At 51.3% G+C, this 19236-nt stretch overlaps 1 protein-coding gene across 3 annotated transcripts in view; it reads right to left on the bottom strand.

The window, feature by feature from the left end:
• Positions 1–19236, bottom strand: part of ELK4 (ETS transcription factor ELK4) — a 33297-nt gene that overhangs the window by 8782 nt on the left and 5279 nt on the right. For 2 of the 3 annotated variants that reach the window (XM_071578835.1, XM_071578837.1), the window contains exons 2-4: positions 3927–4142; positions 1712–2635; positions 475–591 (exon numbers count right to left, since the gene is read on the bottom strand). In XM_071578835.1, coding sequence (XP_071434936.1) covers positions 475–591; positions 1712–2635; positions 3927–4142 — 1257 coding nt within the window. Of the gene's footprint in view, positions 1–474; positions 592–1711; positions 2636–3926; positions 4143–14675; positions 14849–19236 lie in introns of those variants that run through there. The other variant, XM_071578836.1, reaches the window with a different exon arrangement.

The following is a 19236-nucleotide window of genomic DNA, read 5'->3' as shown; positions in this document are numbered from 1 at the left end:
CTTGGGGCAGCCTGGGATACTGGAAGGTGTCCCATAAAAACCATAAAGAATTGTGCCACACATTGTCACAGAGATCAAACACACATTATCCCCCTAACTAATGCTGAGATGAATTAATGTCTCTCAACAGAAACAATCAAAACAAAAAACAGGGGCAAAATTCAATTTTTATGAAAATCTCAACCAGCAAAGTTGGAGGGAGGCAAATTTTACAGGAAGAACAGACCTAAAAATTAACAATAATTATCTCTCTCAGCAGTCTGTGCTGCAGTTAATTTAAAACATTTCTGAAACACCAACACTTTCAACACCCTTAAATAAAACTGGGTAACCACTAAAATTAGTGCTCTCAAAATCTAACAGAAAACAAAGATCACAGTGTTATTTCTACAGCAGATATTTGGGTAACTGATTCCTGCAGAGGAAAGGATTGAAAAAAGCAGGGAGAGGTTGGCTAAACTTGCTGGAACTCACCTGAAAGAGGGTATTAGCACCTTGCAACCTGGCAGGACTGAGAGGAGCCACCGGGCTCAGGGTACTCCAGAAGTGGATGCTGGAGAGCAGAGGGCTGGGAGTCAGCAGGATGGGAGTCTGCAAGACACAGGAGAGCTCAGTGAGACCTGCCCTGGAGCAGCAGCACATGCAAACCCAGCCAGAGCAAGCTCAGCTCCTGCAGCTGCCAGGGCTGGGCCCCAACCTCAGGAACTCCCATTCCCTCCTCCCTCCCATCCTGCTCTCCCTCCCCTCGCTGAGCAAACAGCCCTCTGTTCCCAACAGCTGCCAAATCCTGCTGGAACCTCCAGCAGCGCAACTCCTCCTGCAATCCAGCACCTGCAAGGACTTTGGAAAACTCAGACTGGGAGCTCAGAAGGAGCAGATGGGGGAACGTGCCTGGTCTGGTGACAATGACAATAGAAGTAACAACAAAACGTTTCCATCCAGCTCCTGAACGCCCTGGATGCTGCAGGTTCACCAGCCAAGCACTTCCCAGGGGGCCACAAGAGCAACTCCACTTGCTTTTCTTCCCCTGCCTTCAGCCATTTCACTTTTCAATCAGCAGCTTCCCTACAGCTTCACTCTAATTCCAACTTATTACAGGAAAGAGATGAAATAGATACAGAATGATTTAGCAGCCCAGTTGGATTCAGTTCTCTTCCAAGTTTTCCATGAGACATGAAAGCTTCCCTTTCCCACACAAAGATAACAACCAAATTAAGCAGCTGCTCTTATTGCTGTTCATGTTCACTCACAAGACTCTGCCCTTAAATAAATGCAGATCTTTGAGTTAAAAAAAAAAAGCTGCTGCCAAACAGACACCTCTGTGGGTCTCTGTTTTTAAGGTATTTTCAGGACCAGCTGAAGGATAAGGGCAGGGTTTGGGTTTGTGAAATAACTCAGTGTCCCCCTGGCAAGGTTTACAAGGGACCTGCTGGTGCTGGTTTGGGTTTTGCCCCCACATGCCAACCCTGCCTGGCTGACACACCACCTGGGCACACTCTGGGATGAGGTTAATGCCAACTGTGAATAAAACTTGTTTAATTAAAACCAAAAAAGAAAGAAAAAAACAAAGGGAGGGACATCCTGAGTTTCAGAACTCCACACAGAGTCAGCTGCCCATTCATTTTCCACTTGCCTTCCCTTAGTGGTTTAAAATGTAACATAATCACTGTTGTTACTTTAAAAAAGGAAAGCAGGAAGGGAGTTTGGTTACCTGGGAGAAAAGTGCTGGAGTAAGAGAAGCCGTTGGGAGGGAAGGGCTCAGGATGCCCAGAGGGCTTGGATCACTGCCTGTAATGACGAGAGTAGGAGCCAACTCCAGCCCTTTGGGTTTTTTTGACCTGGAGAGCTGGTTGGCAAACTCCTTCTCCAGCACAGAGGAGTCCTGCTCTTTGGGCTCAGGGGATTGGTGCTGCAGGCCCTGCACCTGCTCCAGCTGCTGCGAGGCCACCGACTCGATGTCCGTGTCAATGTCCAGGTCGGGGTTGGAGCTCAGGGGCGGCGACGGGGGCGTGGAGGGCACCTGCAGGGTGGGGGACACCGAGGACATGGGCGGGGTGGGGGTGAAGCTGCTGGTTAAGCTTGGCAAAGGTGCTGGGGCCTCGGGGACAGTTAACTTGGGCAGCACGAGCGTCTCCAAGGTCTGGAGGGTCTCCTCGGATCCCAAGGGAAGGGAGGGGCACGCGGAGGGAGTGGCAGACGCCGTGGACGTGGCGGGGGCTGCTGAGGTGGTGGAGACCAGGGGGGCAGAGGGGGGCTTTTTGGAGGGCATGGTGACAAACTTGATGACAGAGGGGGTCGGCTCCTGAGGCTTCTTCTCCGTCAGCTTCTCCGCCGGATTCTCGATCTTGATGGACCTGAAGAGTTTGACGCTGGAATTGTTGAGGGAGTTGAGGGTGAAGGAGGAGTAGAGGCCTGAGTGGATGTAGTCATTGCGGCTGGAGGACTTAGCACACGACTGGGCCTTCTCCTTCCCACAGTTCTCCACGTCCTTGGGGGCACTGCTGACCTCTGCAAAGCCACCCAGCTCAGGGTCTCCCTCTATCCGGCCCACGACAAGGGGATCCATGTTCAGAATCTCCGGGTAAGACACAAACTTGTACACAAACTTCTTACCATTCACTTTCTTAATGATATTCTGTGGGTAAGGAGATACATATATATATATTTAGACCTTCTTCAGATTAATTTGCTTCCTACAAACACTGCCTAAAATAGGCAGAGGAATTAAAGGCTGTAATCTTTCATGAAAAAAGGTTTCTTTTTTTCTGCCTTAAAACCACTCTGTGTTCCTGCAGTTCAGTCCTGCCCCCAAAGCAGCACTCCCAGAGCTCACAGACAAAACACTAAAGCAGGTGAGCTTAACCTGACATTAGATATACCAAAAACAGCCTAAAAACTGCCAAGCTATTCTGATTAACATGTTAAATAAAATAAAAAATACCCAGAACCCCCATCAAAGATCCTGGGTGCATTAAGGGTGATCTTACAGGAGAACCTGCAGAGTTAAAGGGTCTCCACAGCTTTACAGAACCAAGAGCTGGTGCTGCAGATCAAACCACCTTTAATAAGATGGTAATAAAGGAAAATAAGTAGCTGAACTAGTCAGCAGAATGCAGGATAATCAGCTATTTCAATACCACAAAACAGCATCTGTCAAACTTGTTTTGCTCCTCAGTGAAATGCCACACACAATTTGGGCTGAAGATTATCTTCATTTATCATACAATTATTGTTACTGAGATCTCCCAGCACAAAACCATATTTGTGCCACCCAACAATAAACATCAGCAACTTGCCACCTGCTACAAGCTGAGCTTCCTCAGAAACTGGGGTTTATTTTTATCTCCCACACTCACACAGTAACAGTTGTGGGATAAATGGCTTATTGAAAGGAAGGTAAGACTCAAAGGCATTTGCTAAACAAGAGAAGCCTCTTGCTCTGCTGCACTGAAATCACTGACCACATCAGAGGTGAAATTCTGAATATACAGAGAAAAATAAAAATACTTTGGGCTGATTCACTGAAAATCCTTATTTTGGAGCTCTTTCTTAGAGACAACTGCAGAAAATCTTAAGGTGGTGCAACACTCACCATCTCAATCATCATCTTCCAGTGCTGCTCTAACTGGAGTGTTGAGGATTTTAACCCTTGCAAGGGTGTGAATTTTTGGAAAAAAGGGATTAGGATTCAACAGGTTTGTATTTAGCAAAGACAACATTTTGCACAAAGCAAAAAGTGCCCAGTGAGGAGGAACCGCAGCACGACAACACACAGAATTAAAGACTTAAAAAACAAGTTTCAACAAACCAGTACAACTTCCCTAAGCCTGAGAGGAGAGAGCAGTGGAAGGGAATGGGAAAGGAAGCAAAGCTCATCAGGCTGGTGAGGATGGATAAGGATTTGAGGGGGATTTACAGCCTGTTACCTTCACGTAGTAGTATCTGAGCGCCCGGCTGAGTTTGTCATAGTTCATACTGGGCTTGTTCTTGCGGATTCCCCACAGTCTGGCCACCTCCTCTGCCTGCAGCAGCTTGAACTCCCCGTCGTTGGAGGTCCAACAGATGATATTCTTGTTCTGAGGCTCTTGGAGGAGCTGGAGGAGGAACTGCCACAGGGTGATAGCACTGTCCATAGCAGTGAGCTGAAAGGCAGGGAGGCAGACAAGAGGCAGGTTAACAGTGCATTTTCCTCCTCTCCCTACAAGGGGGGAATGGAGCAGAGATGTTATTTCCAAAGCCAGCAAGAGTAAAAATTATTAGTCACCAGTCGTGAAAGATGTTCCCTGCAGAACAGAGAGGCTGAGTGCCAACTCTGTCGTCTCCTCCCACATGTCAGTACTTTTCACATGGGTTATATTTAGCCTCATTTAACTAAATCAGGTCACTTTGGGTAAGTTGCAGTGAGTCACTACCCCCAAAAAAATTTTTCTAAGTTGTTCCATGTTCACCCACTCTGGCTTGTAGTGCTTGATGAGAAACAGCTCAGGTACACCCAGGTAAGAACCAACCCACCCACTCGCCACCTCCTTCCTGCTCCCACCTCCAACCCCAAAACAGCAGATCCAGGAACTGCAAAGCTCCAGGAAGATGCCAGAGCAAAACAACCCCATGTTCCTTCAGTTCAATTTCTGCCCCCTCATAACCTCCTCTCTTTCAAATCTTTCTTTTCCAGGTATCATCCCTGTTTTTCTAAGAGAGGAAACATAAAACTACATGAAATTATTTCAAACGCTGCCTTTCCCTGTCTCTTAATTCCTGCCATGTCTTACCTACACCAAAGATTTAGGCTGAGGCTTTCTAGGACTGGTATTTGCCAGCTGATTCCTGCTCTCCCAGCACGGTTTTCCTGCACCAAAGCTGTTGATGTATAAATTCAGCAAGGACAAACAAGGCAGAGACATTTTCCTTGGCCATATCTGACTACACAAACAGTATTTCCACAAACATTTTCAGGCAGAACAGCAATAATTGTCTGCACAAGGGAAGTGTAAGATACACTTCAAATTACATCAGATAAAATATTAGTTCAGTATCTCACATGGATTCTTTTAGTCCAGAACTGTGACAATTAATGCAGCTTAAACATCTTCCTATGAAATAAAACCAAACCCAGATGATCCAGAACAAGAACCATCATGATGGAGTACACCAGAAATGTTTTGATAAGCATCATTGCTGGGTTTTCCCCCCTCAGAAGAGGCAAACCCAGGAGCACAGGGGTTTCCATGGGGGTGAATGCTCAGCCTGCCACCAGTTGCTGTTCACAGGCAGGAGCTCCAAGGCAGAGGCACCAAGCCCAAGGCCCCACGCTGGTGTTGTCTGAAATCCACGTGCACACAGGGCTGAGTTCGGGATTCAGTCAGGCCTGCCAAGCTCATCTTTGCTCCCAGAGCCTTTTATTCCAATCTCATTAGTGCCCAGCTCTTAGCCAGCCCTATATAAGGAAGGGAAGAGCCTGGAGTGAGAGCCGAGCGCTCAGTGAGTCCTGTGAAAGGATTACTGACAGTTTACACAGTTTATCCAAACGAGGTGCCCCGGGGCAGGTGCCTTTTTGGCCCTGCCCATCCCATTTAACCTCTTTTCCAGAATCCCTGCCCCATGGCACGCTGACGTGACTGCCATTGATCAAGCCAGTTAAATTGCTGCAATTACCTGAACAATCTCAAACTGCAGGACACCCACACCACGTTGTTATGGTGGCCTAAGGTGCTCTCCTCCTTAATTACCATGCACACGCAACTCCCTGCCTGCCCAAATTAATTGCTCGGCACTCCAAGAAACTCAAGGCTGCTCTTCCAGACTCTTCCCATGGTGTGCCAGCTGATCCATGGGGGACCAGGTGGGACAACCACCCCAAAACCCCTCCTGGAAGCTGCCTGGAGTGCACATTTGTCATCCCATTCCCATCCCCAAGGCCTGGGCTGTGCCCTGTGTACCCCCAGCCCGGGGATGATGCACACCCATGTGCTGTGCAGACAGAAGGACTCGACTCCACGCTCTGCAGAGCTGTCAGTGCCAGGGATATGTGCTAAGAGAGAGCAGGGAGATGAAGCTGAGTGATTATTCCCACGCTACATTTATCTCCAGCACTTTGGGAACCCAGATCAGCACTGCACCAAACGGGCTGACTGATGCAACAGGAGGCAGCCACGTGGAAATCAGATTAGCAACAGGAATTCAGAGTGCCAAAGGCTTGATTTCTGCTCCTCCTAAAAATCCACGCAGATTGCATCCCAGAATTTAATTGCTATTATTTCATTAAGCTGCTTCCCTTTAGGAAGCACCACCTTGCCAGAGCTCAAAGCTCACCCACCTCTAAGGCAGCAAAACATCCCTGTCTGGGCCACAGCTGGCTTGGGATCCAGCTGGGGATGCTCAAAGGGGACAGACCAGCACTGGGACAGCACAAAATTCAGCAGCAGAGCACACACAGAGCAGCCAAAATGACAGGAGATACAAGATATTAAAACCCTCAATCACCCCACACCTTTCCCTGCGTTGAGCTACTCTTGTTCTGAGGAGCTTTTACCAAACTAAGAGTTTGTGCTGCCCAAATCCCACAGTTTTCCAGCTGGAAGGATCCTTGTCCCAGGGCCAGAGTTACAGCCTGTGCTGCAGGACACTGATCAAATCCCTGCTGATGTTTCTGGCACTTACAGCTTTGGGGTGACACAACTCCCTCCAGCACCTGGAGGACACTTTGAGTACCCTCAGCTTTAAGTCTTGTGTTAGACACAGTAACAGGGGGGAGAAGTCTCAGTCCTTGGCTGTTGTGGAGCACTGTGGAATTGGTCATGGATGGGTTATATGGCACATATTCCTCTTTCTGAAGTGTTTACTGTGTGCACCTTCAGGAAACAACAGAGATCCCTCAATGGAACCTCAGGGATACCTCAATGGAATGGGGAGTTTTTCCTGAAGATTTTATACAAAGGGAAAGGCCAGAAAACATCCCCCCATGCTGGTCAAAGCCATGGAATCCCAGGGGCTGGAGCAGGTCCAGAGAAGAGCAACGAGGCTGGAGAAGGGCCTGGAGCACAAGTGCTGTGGGGAGAGGCTGAGGGAGCTGGGGGTGTTTAGCCTGGAGAAGAGGAGGCTCAGAGGTGACCTCAGCACTGTCTGGAACTGCCTGAAGGGAAGTTCTGGCCAGGTGGGGGTTGGTCTCTTCTCCCAGGCACTCAGCAATAGGACAAGGGGGCACGATGGGCTCAAGCTCTGCCAGGGGAAATTGAACTTGGAGAGCAGGAAAAATTCTTTGCAGAGAGAGTGCTCAGGGATTGGAATGGGCTGCCCAGAGAGGGGGTGGATTCCCCATCCCTGGAGGTTTTTCAACTGAGATTGGCCATGGCACTGAGTGTCATGATCTGGTAAAGGGACTGGAGTTGGCCCAAGGGTTGGACTCGATGATCTGGGAGGTCTTTTCCAACCCAGTTGATCCTATGATTCTATTCTATGTTGTCCCCTCAGAGGCAGGAGCAGCTGTTCCCTGGGAAAGCATAACCTGTACATGGGAGACACCACCGTGCTGTGAACCAAGACACCTCATTTAACTTTAGCACAAAAGCTGCTTTGATACAGCATAAGAACACATCAAAGAACTCCTGTTTCTTCAGGAAAAAGCAGAATAGTAAAAAAACATCACACAAGATGTAAAATTACAACCAGTACAGGCGAGCTGAGCCCTTCTCTTTGTCTGAGAACCAACACCTTGGAAAGGTTGTTCCTCCTGCAGCACCTGGGGCAGGAGGCAGTGGCTGCTCCTCCCAAGCCTTCCCTTTGCAACCACAGGGATGGGAAGTGGATCAAGCCCCTTGTGCTGCCCCAGCTTTGCAAAACATCCTCAGGTGCCCTGGAGAAGGGGATCCACACCATGGCCACTCTCATGGCCACACACTCAAACCCCTCCTGCACTGACACAATTCAGAAGATCCTCTTGTCCTTTTGTTTCAAAGATACACCAAAAAAAACCCCCACACTCTGCCCATGATCTGGAGAAACTCAAGAAATGAGGATGAGGACAGGAACCAACTGTTCCACTCCTACCCTGCATTAATGATGGTGAATGTTCCCTCACGATTTGCAAACAGCATTTCAGCTTCTTTCAGATTTCACAAAAAGGCCCCAGTCTCCTCACACAGCTCCCTGTCAGCACAAATCTGATTGCTTTTTCTTCAGGATGAATACACCAATAATTACAAACCACACCACTGCAAACCATCTTTCTGCTGAAGGTTATCAGAGAATCAGAGAATCAGTTGGGTTGGAGGAGACCTGTGAGATCATCAACCCTCAGTCCAAGCCCACTGTGTTCCTTGTGAGAGCCCCTGGAGGAAGGGAAAGGTCTGAGCTGAGGCAGGGAGGCAGCACTGCTGCTCTGACAGCAGCCCCTCCACTGCTGCACCATCTGAGTGCGAGGCAGAAATAGTTGCTGGAGGCAGAGGGCAGTTATACTTTGTAATGAGCACGCCAAAATAGAGCACTATTATTGTCTTGAGATCTTCTCTGACGCCTACGGATGACCCTTGAAGTTCACGGAGGAGCTGGCAGAGTTTGGCTGCAAAGCTGAGCTCTCTCTTTCTGCTGCTGCAGCTCCGAGGCCTTGACTTCCCAGCCTGGGCTTTACAGCAGAGCCAGGACGTGAGATACGGATCTTTTCCGGTGACTTCTCCTCGCCAACTGCGCCACAGCCAGCCCTGTGTGGTCCCTGGGAGAGCAGAGCCCGCGGGCTCTGCCCCTCCTGGGAAGCAGAGGCTGCACCCAGGGGTGGCACAGCGGGCAGGAGCAGTTTGGGAAGTGGCACGTGGTAATCTCACCCTAATCTCACCCAGCAGCTACACTTACTGTGGTAAAGTTGGCTGGAACTCCCTGAAGGGAAGTTCTGGCCAGGTGTGGGTTGGTCTCTTCTCCCAGGCACTCAGCAATAGGACAAGGGGGGCTCAAGCTCTGCCAGGGGAAATTGAACTTGGAGAGCAGGAAAAAATCCTTTCCAGAGAGAGTGCTCAGGCATTGGAATGGGCTGCCCAGAGAGGGGGTGGATTCCCCATCCCTGGAGGTTTTAAAACTGAGATTGGACATGGCACTGAGTGCCATGATCTGGTAAAGGGACTGGAGTTGGACCAAGGGTTGGACTTGATGATCTGGGAGGGCTTTTCCAACCCAATCCATTCTATGATTCTGTGATTCTGTGGATGTGGCACTGAGTGAGAATCCACCATGTCTTGATCCAACCCTATTGTGGTCACCAGTGATCACAGTGGGGTTGGATCAAGGGTTGGACTTGATGATCTCGGAGGGCTTTTCCAACCCAATCCATTCTGTGATTCTATGAAAACAAAGCCCAGTGTTCACCCAGGACAGGGACTCCTCCCTGTGCCCCAGGAGGGAGCAGAGCAGGGCTGGGCTGGGGGCTCAGGCCTGTCCTAACCCCAATCTCCAAGGTCTGCTGGCAGATTTCCTGTGCTTTGACTCAACACCAAGTTACCCCCAGAAATCTTTCACCCACAGTTGTTCCAGCAGCCTCTCCTGAGGAGCATCTGCAGAGCCTGATGATTTCTGCAGATGGGCTGAAAAAAGCCTGGACAGGACCCAAACGGGGCCAAGATGGAGCAAAGGAAAGGGAGGATGTCACAGTCACACAGCAAGGCCACAATCACCACCACCACCATCATTTAACTGGCTTGGTGACAGCTGTGACACAGAGGGGACACCTCAGCAGGGGACTGGGAAGCAGAGGGAACACAGGCACACACAGAAACCTTAGCTCAAAATATAAAAGAGGCACCAAAAGAGGCACCTCCCAGTGGTGCAGGTGAGACACTGAGGTGAGCAAATCCAGGTTTCAGCTCCAGGGAATTCCAGGAAAGGTGGGAGTACAACACTGTGAGCTGCTCAGCCTTTACCCTGCAGAGCCATTCCCAGGTTTCTCAGCACTTTAGGATGGCCACGGTGTGTGAACAGAAGGAATGTGGAAACCAACTCCTGCTCTGTTGTGCAACATTCCCGTGGACACGAGGCCTTGGATGTTCCAGGAAAACAAACAGAGGTGGGTGAAGGAGACTTCTGGAGGTCACAGGTCCAAGTCCTGAGTCCAAACCTCGAAGTTTGATCAGGTTTTTCAGGATCTTTGTCCAGACAACTAAATAGATCCCTCACTACATGTCTGCTCTGTCCTTTTATTTCAGGAGAGGACAGGGAGGTGGGACATGGCTGATGAAATGTCTAATTAAGAGCTTATCAAAATACCACCAAGCAACACTTTCATTAGCACAGCACTTGAAAAATCCCATTACTAATAAAACTTTCACAAAAGCTTTCCAAGCTCCTGAGACTGTGACTCACCTGACCTGGCACTTTTAGGATTTTATCACTTTTAATTAATTTTAGAGAGACAAAAAAACCCCCTTACTGCCCAAAAATCAGCTATTACATCCCCTGCTGTGGCAGGAAGCATGGAATGGTATTGAAGGTATTGAATCCTTCTCCAGAACAATCAGACAGGTGAAATACCAGGTAAAAAAGCCTGAATAAAGTTACTATTCACAAGGACTTAAACTAGAGATGCAGAATTCTCCACCTGCAACACCACCCTTAAATTCCAAACCACCCTTAAATTCCAAGCACTAATCAAATCACACCTTCTCTAATAAGTGAATAAAAGCAGGTAAGGGAAAGAAAAAACCACCCTGGCCTCCAATGAATTCCTGTGTTCCCCTTGGCTCTGGCATTGCCTGCCCTGTGGTGTCCAGAGCAGCCAGAGCAGCCGCCTGTTCTGCAGGAGGAGTCGTGGGGACCGAGGCAGGAAGTTCCCTGGAAGGAAATGCTGGAGGATGTCCTTATGATAAGAGCAGCTCCAGAGTTTTCATTGCCTAATCCCACTCCAAGCCTTTTTTTTTTTTTTTAAACTCAAAACAAATGTTGCAATAACTTTTGGGTTCCTGGCTGAAAAAATTAAGTTACTTCGCAAGAAATTTTTAAGTGTTAACAAATATTTTGGGACTCGGGAACAAACTGTTTCAGCTTTTTTAACTCCTGAGAAATAAGGGATTTGGTTTTTCTCGGAATTTTCTAGTTTTTTCTGGGAATTTTCTACTTAGTTTTTTTCTGGGAATTTTCTAGGTTTTTTTCTGGGAATTTTCTAGGTTTTTTTCTGGGAATTTTCTAGTTGTTTTTTTTCTGGGAATTTTCTAGGTTTTTTTTTTCTGGGAATTTTCTAGGTTTTTTTTTTCTGGGAATTTTCTAGGTTTTTTTTTTCTGGGAATTTTCTAGGTTTTTTTTTTCTGGGAATTTTCTAGGTTTTTTTTTTCTGGGAATTTTCTAGGTTTTTTTTTTCTGGGAATTTTCTAGGTTTTTTTTTTCTGGGAATTTTCTAGGTTTTTTTTTTCTGGGAATTTTCTAGGTTTTTTTTTTTCTGGGAATTTTCTAGGTTTTTTTTTTCTGGGAATTTTCTAGGTTTTTTTTTTCTGGGAATTTTCTAGGTTTTTTTTTTCTGGGAATTTTCTAGGTTTTTTTTTTCTGGGAATTTTCTAGGGTTTTTTCTGGGAATTTTCTAGGGTTTTTTCTGGGAATTTTCTAGGGTTTTTTCTGGGAATTTTCTAGTTTTTTTTCTGGGAATTTTCTAGTTTTTTTTTTTTCTGGGAATTTTCTAGTTTTTTTTTTTTCTGGGAATTTTCTAGTTTTTTTTTTCTGGGAATTTTCTAGTTTTTTTCTGGGATTTTTCTAGTTTTTTTTTCTGGGATTTTTCTAGTTTTTTCCTGGGAATTTTCTAGTTTTTTCCTGGGAATTTTCTAGTTTTTTCCTGGGAATTTTCTAGTTTCTCCTCAGTATTTTCTAGTTTCTCCTCAGTATTTTCCAGTTTCTCCTCAGTATTTTCTGGCCTTTCTGAATTAGCCAACCAGGATCAGAAAAGAAGCCATGTGGGACAACAGTGGGATCAGGATTCCCATGGGATTTATGGCTGCAGGCTCAGGTTGGCAGTGGATGAGCCAAACAGCTTTTTGGGATTGGTTTTTTTTTTTAATCTCCCTACAATTTGTTATCAAATATGGTTTTGACTTTCACAGCTGTCCCTTGAAAATGTTTAACTTGATAGAAAACTGAAAAAGGAGATTTCAGGTACTTTCTGCAGCTGCTCCATCACTGATGCTCCACCCCTGGCTGACACTCCAACACTGACAGTTTCATGGATACACCTAATTCTTCTGATTTTCCACACTCTGAGTCTCCCTTTCCCACCTCTCCTTTTATAGGATGAGAGCACAGAGAGCATGGGAAGGTTTAGGACAAATGGAGAGACAGAGAAACTTCCCAAGCAAAGCACCTCTGAGCATCCCTCGGTCAGTCCGTGCCACCGATGGGCTTGTCCCCCAGTAAGCCACAAAGCCACGGATTTCCTGGAAGCTCCTAAGCTGATTACACTTGTTGCCTCCTGAGGAAGGGCTGAGGGGGATGTTTACCAACAGCAGATTAAACTGCCTGCAGTGGGCACAGCTGAGGGAAAGGATCCACTGGGAACAACCCCAAACAGCAGGTTAAAGGGTTGGTGTCCATCCCGAAGTGATCATGGAAAGGAGTCTCCTTTAGGCTGGAAAAGCTTTCCTGGAACAGTGTTTATGATCCACTCAGCCCCGTTGCTATGGAGATGGAACAACTATTCCCTCCAAACAGGCACGGAGACCCTAAAAATAAACAGCCCGACAGAAATCACGCACAGGCTGCTGTGTCAGGCACAGGGATTGTGTTTGTGGGGAATGGGATGGGCAGGACACGGATCTGAACACCCCCAGAGCATTCCCGGTGCTCCTCAGGAGCTGCTCCTGCCAGCCCAGCCCTGCACGGGGGGCAGAGGGGCAGTGCCTGGGGTGGCACACGGGGGGTGTGCTCAGGGCACAGCAGAGGGATTGGCATTCCTGCTCCTCCTCTTCCTCATGGTGTGGGCAGGAATCCACCCACCTCACACCCAGGAGTGCAGGAGGATTGGGAAAAAAATAGTGGTAGGGTGAGGAATTGGAAAACAGCAGCAAACCTTGGATGCAACCAGGCAACCCAGCCTGGGATCCAACCAGGCAACCCAGCCTGGGATCCAACCAGGCAACCCAGCCTGGGATCCAACCAGGCAACCCAGCCCGGGATCCAACCAGGCAACCCAGCCCGGGATCCAACCAGGCAACCCAGCCCGGGATCCAACCAGGCAACCCAGCCCGGGATCCAACCAGCCAACCCAGCCTGAGATCCAACCAGCCAACCCAGCCTGGGATCCAAGCAGCCAACCCAGCCTGGGATCCAAGCAGTCCCCGGATCCAACCAGCCCCTGGATCCAACCAGGCAACCCAGCCTGGGATCCAACCAGCCAACCCAGCCTGGGATCCAACCAGCCTCTGGATCCAACCAGCCCCTGGATCCAACCAGCCCCTGGATCCAACCAGCTAACCCACCCTGATTCCAAACAATCCCTGGATCCAACCAGCCAACTCATCCTGATTCCAAACAATCCCTGGATCCAAACCAGCCAACCCACCCTGATTCCAAACAATCCCTGGATCCAAGCAGCCAACCCACTCTGATTCCAAACAATCCCTGGATCCAACCAGTCCCTTGATCCCACTGACCAACTCTTGGATCCAAACAACCATTGAGTCCAACTAACCAGTCCCTGAATCCAAATAACCACTGGATACAACCAACCAACCCTGGGATCCCAAAACCCACTGGATCCCAACAACCCCTGGATCAAATCAATGCCTGGATCCAACAAACCAGCCCCTAAATCCAACCAACCCCTGGATCCAAAGAACCCCTGGCTCCAGCCAGCCAACCAACCCTGGGATCCCAACAACCACTGAATCCATCTAACCAGGGCCTGGATCCAACCAGCCAATGCTGGGATCCCAAAAAACACTGGATCCAAACACCTGCTGGATCCCACTGACCAACCCTTGGACCAAAACAACCCCTGGATCCCACTGATGAACCTGGATCCAGGCAAACAACTGCTGGATCCCACTGACCAAATCTTGGACCCAAACAACCCCTGGATCCCACTGCTCAACCCTTGTACTCAAACAATCCCTGGATTCCACTGACCAACTCCAGGATCCAACCAACCACTGGATCCAACCAACTCCTGGATGCCACTGAACTCCTGGATCCAAAACCCCCTGGATTCAAACAATCCCTGGATCCCACTGATCAACCCTTGTATCCAAACAACTCTGGGATCCCACTGATGAACTCTTGGATCCAAAATCCTCTGGATCCAAACAATCCCTGGATCCCACTGATCAACCCTTGTATCCAAACAATCCCTGGATCCCACTGATCAACCCTTGTACCCAAACAATTCCAGGATCCCACTGATGAACTCTTGGATCCAAAACCCCCTGGATCCAAACAATCCCTGGATCCCACTGACCAACTCCTGGATCCAACCAACTCCTGGATCCCACTGAACTCCTGGATCCAAAGCCCCCCTGGCTCCAGCCAACCAGCCCCTCCATCCCACCAGCCCCGCATCCAAACCGCCGGCCAGCGGCCCCGCTCGCCGCCCCGGACCCCACCCCGCCCGCTCCCTGCGGGCCCCGCTCGCTGCTCCGTCCCCGCCGGTCCCGCCGTTGCGGGGCTCTGTGCGGGCACCCCGCGGCCGCTCTCCCGCACCCGCTCCCGCGCGGCCCGGCGCTCACCGAGGAGGAGCGCGGCGGGTGGCGGTGCCGGAGGCGGTGCCGGGCGGTGCCGAGCGGTGCCGGTGGCGATGCCGGTGTTGGGCGCGGCGGCCCCGCCGTCCCTCATGCCCGGGCCGGGCGCCGGGGCCGCATCCCGCGTTCCACGCACGGCGGGGCCGCTGACCCTCCGCGGCCGCCGTAGCGCCGCTTCCGCCCACGGCGCGCGTGCGGGGGCCAATCGCGGCGCGGCGCGGGGGGGGCCGCGGGCCAATGGGAGGGCGCGGCCCGGGGGGGCCTTCAGGGCGCGGCCACAGAGCGAGACCCGGGGCGGGGACGGGAGGGGAGAGGGGACATGGGGACAGGGGACATGGGGACAGGGACAGACACGGGGGGACCCCCAGACACGGCGAGGCCTTCAGGGCACGGCCACAGAGCGAGACCCGGGGCGGGGACGGGAGGGGAGAGGGGACATGGGGACAGGGACACAGGGACAGGAACAGAGACAGGGACACAGGGACAGACACGGGGGGACCCTCAGACACGGCGGGGCCCACAGGCGCGGCCACAGAGCGAGACCCGGGGCGGGGACGGGAGGGGAGAGGGGACATGGGGACAGGGACACAGGGACAGGAACAGGGGCAGGGGCAGGGACAGGGACAGGGACAGACACGGGGACATAGGGACAGGGACGAGGACAGGGACAGGGACAGACACGGGGGGACCCCCAGACACGGCGGGGCCCACAGGCGCAGCCACAGAGCGAGACCCGGGGCGGGGACGGGAGGGGAGGCCTGGGGAGAGAGAGGGGAACAGGGGACAGGGGACACGGGGACAGGGACAGTGGGACAGGGGACAGGGGACGGGGGACTGCGGGGGGACCCCCGGAGATGGCAGAGCCCGCCGGCGGGGTCACAGAGCGAGACCCGGGGCGAGGAGGGGAGGGGAGGCCTGGGGAGAGAGAGAGAGGACATGGGGACAGGGACAATGGGACAGGGACAGGGGGACTGCAGGGGGACCCCCAGACACGGCGGGCACAGAGCCCGACCCGGCCCAGGGCTGATGGGGAGAGGCCTGGGGACAGGGATATGGGGACAGGGGGACGGGGACTTGGGGACAGGGGGACGGGGACTTGGGGACAGGGGGACGGGGACCCCGGGACTGCGGAGGGACCCCCAGACACGGCGGGCACAGAGCCCGACCCGGCCCAGGGCTGAGGGGGAGAGGCCTGGGGACAGGGACATGGGGACCGACAGGGACAAGGGACAGGGACATGGGGACAGGGGCAGACACACAGGGACAGGGGACAGACAGCCGGGGACTGCGGGACAGGGACACGGGGACAGGGAGGCCTGAGGAGAGGGGACAGGGACACAGGAGGACAGGGACAGGGGACAGAGGGACAGACACCCAGGGACAGGAAACACGGGGGGACCCCCAGACACGGTGGGGACAGAGCCCGACCCAGCCCGAGGGGGACAGACAGCTGGGGACAGGGACAGGGGACCCCCAGAGACAGAGGGGACGGGGGGGACACGGAGGGGACCCCCCAGCACGGCCCTGGCGGGTGCAGGGCTGGAGTGCAGCAAAGTGGTTAAAACGTAATTAAAGAACTGCCTTGGATGCAGCCAGGGGAGTGCTGGGTACAGCCAACAGAGTGCTGAGATCCAGCAGCCTCTGGATCCAAACAACAAATCCCTGGATCCAAAAATACCAAATCCTTGGATCCAACCAACCCACCAGCCTCTGGATCCAACCAACCCACCATGTGGATCTGAAAATCCCACCTCTGGATTCAAACAACCCACCCCTGGATCCAAGAAACCAAATCTCTGGATCCAAGTAACCCAACCCAACCTCTGGATCCAAAAATCTCACCAACCTCTGGATCCCAATAACCAAATCCCTGGATCCAAAAAAACCCACCCAACCACTGGATCCAAGTAACCCAACCCACCCCTGGATCCAAATAACCAAATCCCTGGATCTGAACACCCAAATTGCTGGATCCAAACAACCCACCCACCTCTGGATCCAAAATACAAAATGCCTGGATCCAAAAAACCCACCCCTGGATCCAAACAATCCAACACCTGGATCCAAACAATCCAACACCTGGATCCAAACAATCCAACACCTGGATCCAAACACCCAAATCCCTGGATCCAAACAACCCACCCACCTCTGAATCCAAAATACAAAATGCCTGGATCCAAACAATCCAACATCTGGATCCAAACAACCCACCCCAACCTCTGGATCCAAACAACCCACCCCAGCCTCTGGATCCCAATAACCAAATCCCTGGATCTGAACACCCAAATTGCTGGATCCAAACAACCCACCCACCTCTGGATCCAAAATACAAAATGCCTGGATCCAAAAAACCCACCCCTGGATCCAAACAACCCAACACCTGGATCCAAACAACCCACCCCAGCCTTGAACCAAATAACCAAATCCCTGGATCCAAACATCTCACCCACCTCTGGATCCAAAATACAAAACGCCTGGATCCAAACAACCCATCCCTGGATCCAAACAACCCATCCCTGGATCCAAACAATCCAACATCTGGATCCAAACAATCCAACATCTGGATCCAAAGAGCCCAGCCCTGGATCCAAACAATCCAACATCTGGGTCCAAACAACCCAGCCCTGGATCCAAACAATCCAACATCTGGATCCAAACAACCCAGCCCTGGATCCAAAGAGCCAGCCCTGGCTGGGCCCTCGCTGCCTCTCCGTGGCATTCCCACCCTTTGGCAAAGGAGAAGAGGATTCTGGAGCAGCCCTTCGTGCCAAGACACGCAGCTCCCGTTTCCCAGACACAGCCTGGTGAAAGGTTACCTGAGACACCACAAAGTGCCTGCTCATTTCATCTGTGCCTCCCCACCCAGCCCGGGATGGGGTGGGTTGGGAATTACCATCATTCAGGAGTGGGAGCTCAGCTCCTGGTTAAGCCTGAGCAGCTCCAGCTGCCTTCAGTGCTGCTTCTGGGAAGGAAATTCCCCATTTTTACCAGCTCACCTCATCCCATTTGGAGCCAAATGAAGCACAAGGAGGTTTGTGATTTCAGGAACACGATCCTGCATTTCACAATCCATTTATCTGAACTTTCTGTGCAGTCACAGGGAAACAGAAGGGACATGAAAGCAGAGAAAGAGAGTTCAGGACTTGAGGTGTCTTTTGACTCCAGGGATAAAGTGCAGGGGTTTCCCCCAAGGCTCTTTGTCATGGGAAGAGAGGAAGTTTTCAGCCAAGCTGATCCTTATTTATTCATTTACAGAAGTTAATTTTATTTTAAAATGCTGTAGATAAGTTCCTGTTTTTCCCAGCTCCACTTTCAAATGAAGAAACACTGAGGGAGACCAGGCAGGGAGGGAAAGGAAAGGAGAAAAAGGCACCAAAAATCCTCCACCAACATCCAGAGTTAGTTTCTTCAGCTTTCAAAGTAATTCAACCCCTCTGAAGTGAAAGCTTGTACATTTTTCCTCTTCCTGTGGAAAGCATCAGTCATTATTTCCACAGAGCACTTCCCTTTATCAGCACTGCTTTTCCCTTGGGAATGCCCAAGCCAGGAACACTGACCCAGGAACAGCTCAGCCCCTTTCCCCTGGCACTGAGCAGTTCCCTCCTCACCTCTCCCTGCTCTGCAGAGGAGTCAAACCCAACCAACCCTCCACAAAGAGCCAGACCTGCTGACAACCCCCCTGAGCTCTTCCCTGTGCCCATCCCTGCTCCCTGCCAGGCTCTGGATAAAGCCTGGACTTCCATCTCCCACACAGAGGCAAAAAACCAAAGAGGAAAATAAAGCCAAGCCCTCTCAGACTCTTCCTGAAGAGCCAGAGGTGGGAGGTTTGCCAACATGTGTGTGTGCACCTCAAACAGAGCTCATTCAGGACCAGCACCTGGGGTGGCACAGGGAGTGCTCCCAAACCCAGCTGGGTCTCCTGGAGCTCCTGCTGGAAACCCCACGGTGCTGTCTGGGGGCACTCAGTGCAGAGGGGGAGCAGGACCCAGCTCCAAAAAGGAGCATTTCACACAACCCAGGATCCCACAGATCCCACAGACCTGTCTGGCAGCACCTGCCAGGCTCCAGGGGGGTCCAGACATGTTCTGGAAGACAAAGAGCTCCCAGTGAACCAACACAACTCCAGACTCTCCCCAGCTTTGTTTCCACTTGCCACGAGCAAAATCCACCAGCACACCCCAAAATTCCAGATTTCCTTAGTGCTCAGGAAGCAGCAGAGGAGCTGAATCCAAAGAGACAGCCCAGGCTGCCCTGGGAGAGGGACAGCACACAAAAATCAGCTCCAGCCCAGCACCCCGAGGACCTAAAGGGGCTCAGCTCCAGCTGCATCACTGGGGTGACTCCACTGACAATCCAAAGCATCTCTTATAGAGGGTTAATACAGTTCCTGCTGTGTGCAACTCCCACTTTGTGCTGCTCCTGCTGCTCTGTGTTTCCAATCCAGTGTGGGCTCGTTCCCATCTTAGACATCCCCAGGGGAAGGATATAGGACAGACCAAGGTATGGAGCCTGTGGAATCAAGAGCCCCCCCGTCCTGTCACTGCACCTT

This window comes from Pithys albifrons, chromosome 28, assembly GCF_047495875.1.
Source record: "Pithys albifrons albifrons isolate INPA30051 chromosome 28, PitAlb_v1, whole genome shotgun sequence".
In the NCBI taxonomy this organism is placed as follows: domain Eukaryota; kingdom Metazoa; phylum Chordata; class Aves; order Passeriformes; family Thamnophilidae; genus Pithys; species Pithys albifrons.
This window is presented reverse-complemented; position numbering and strand designations above follow the sequence as displayed.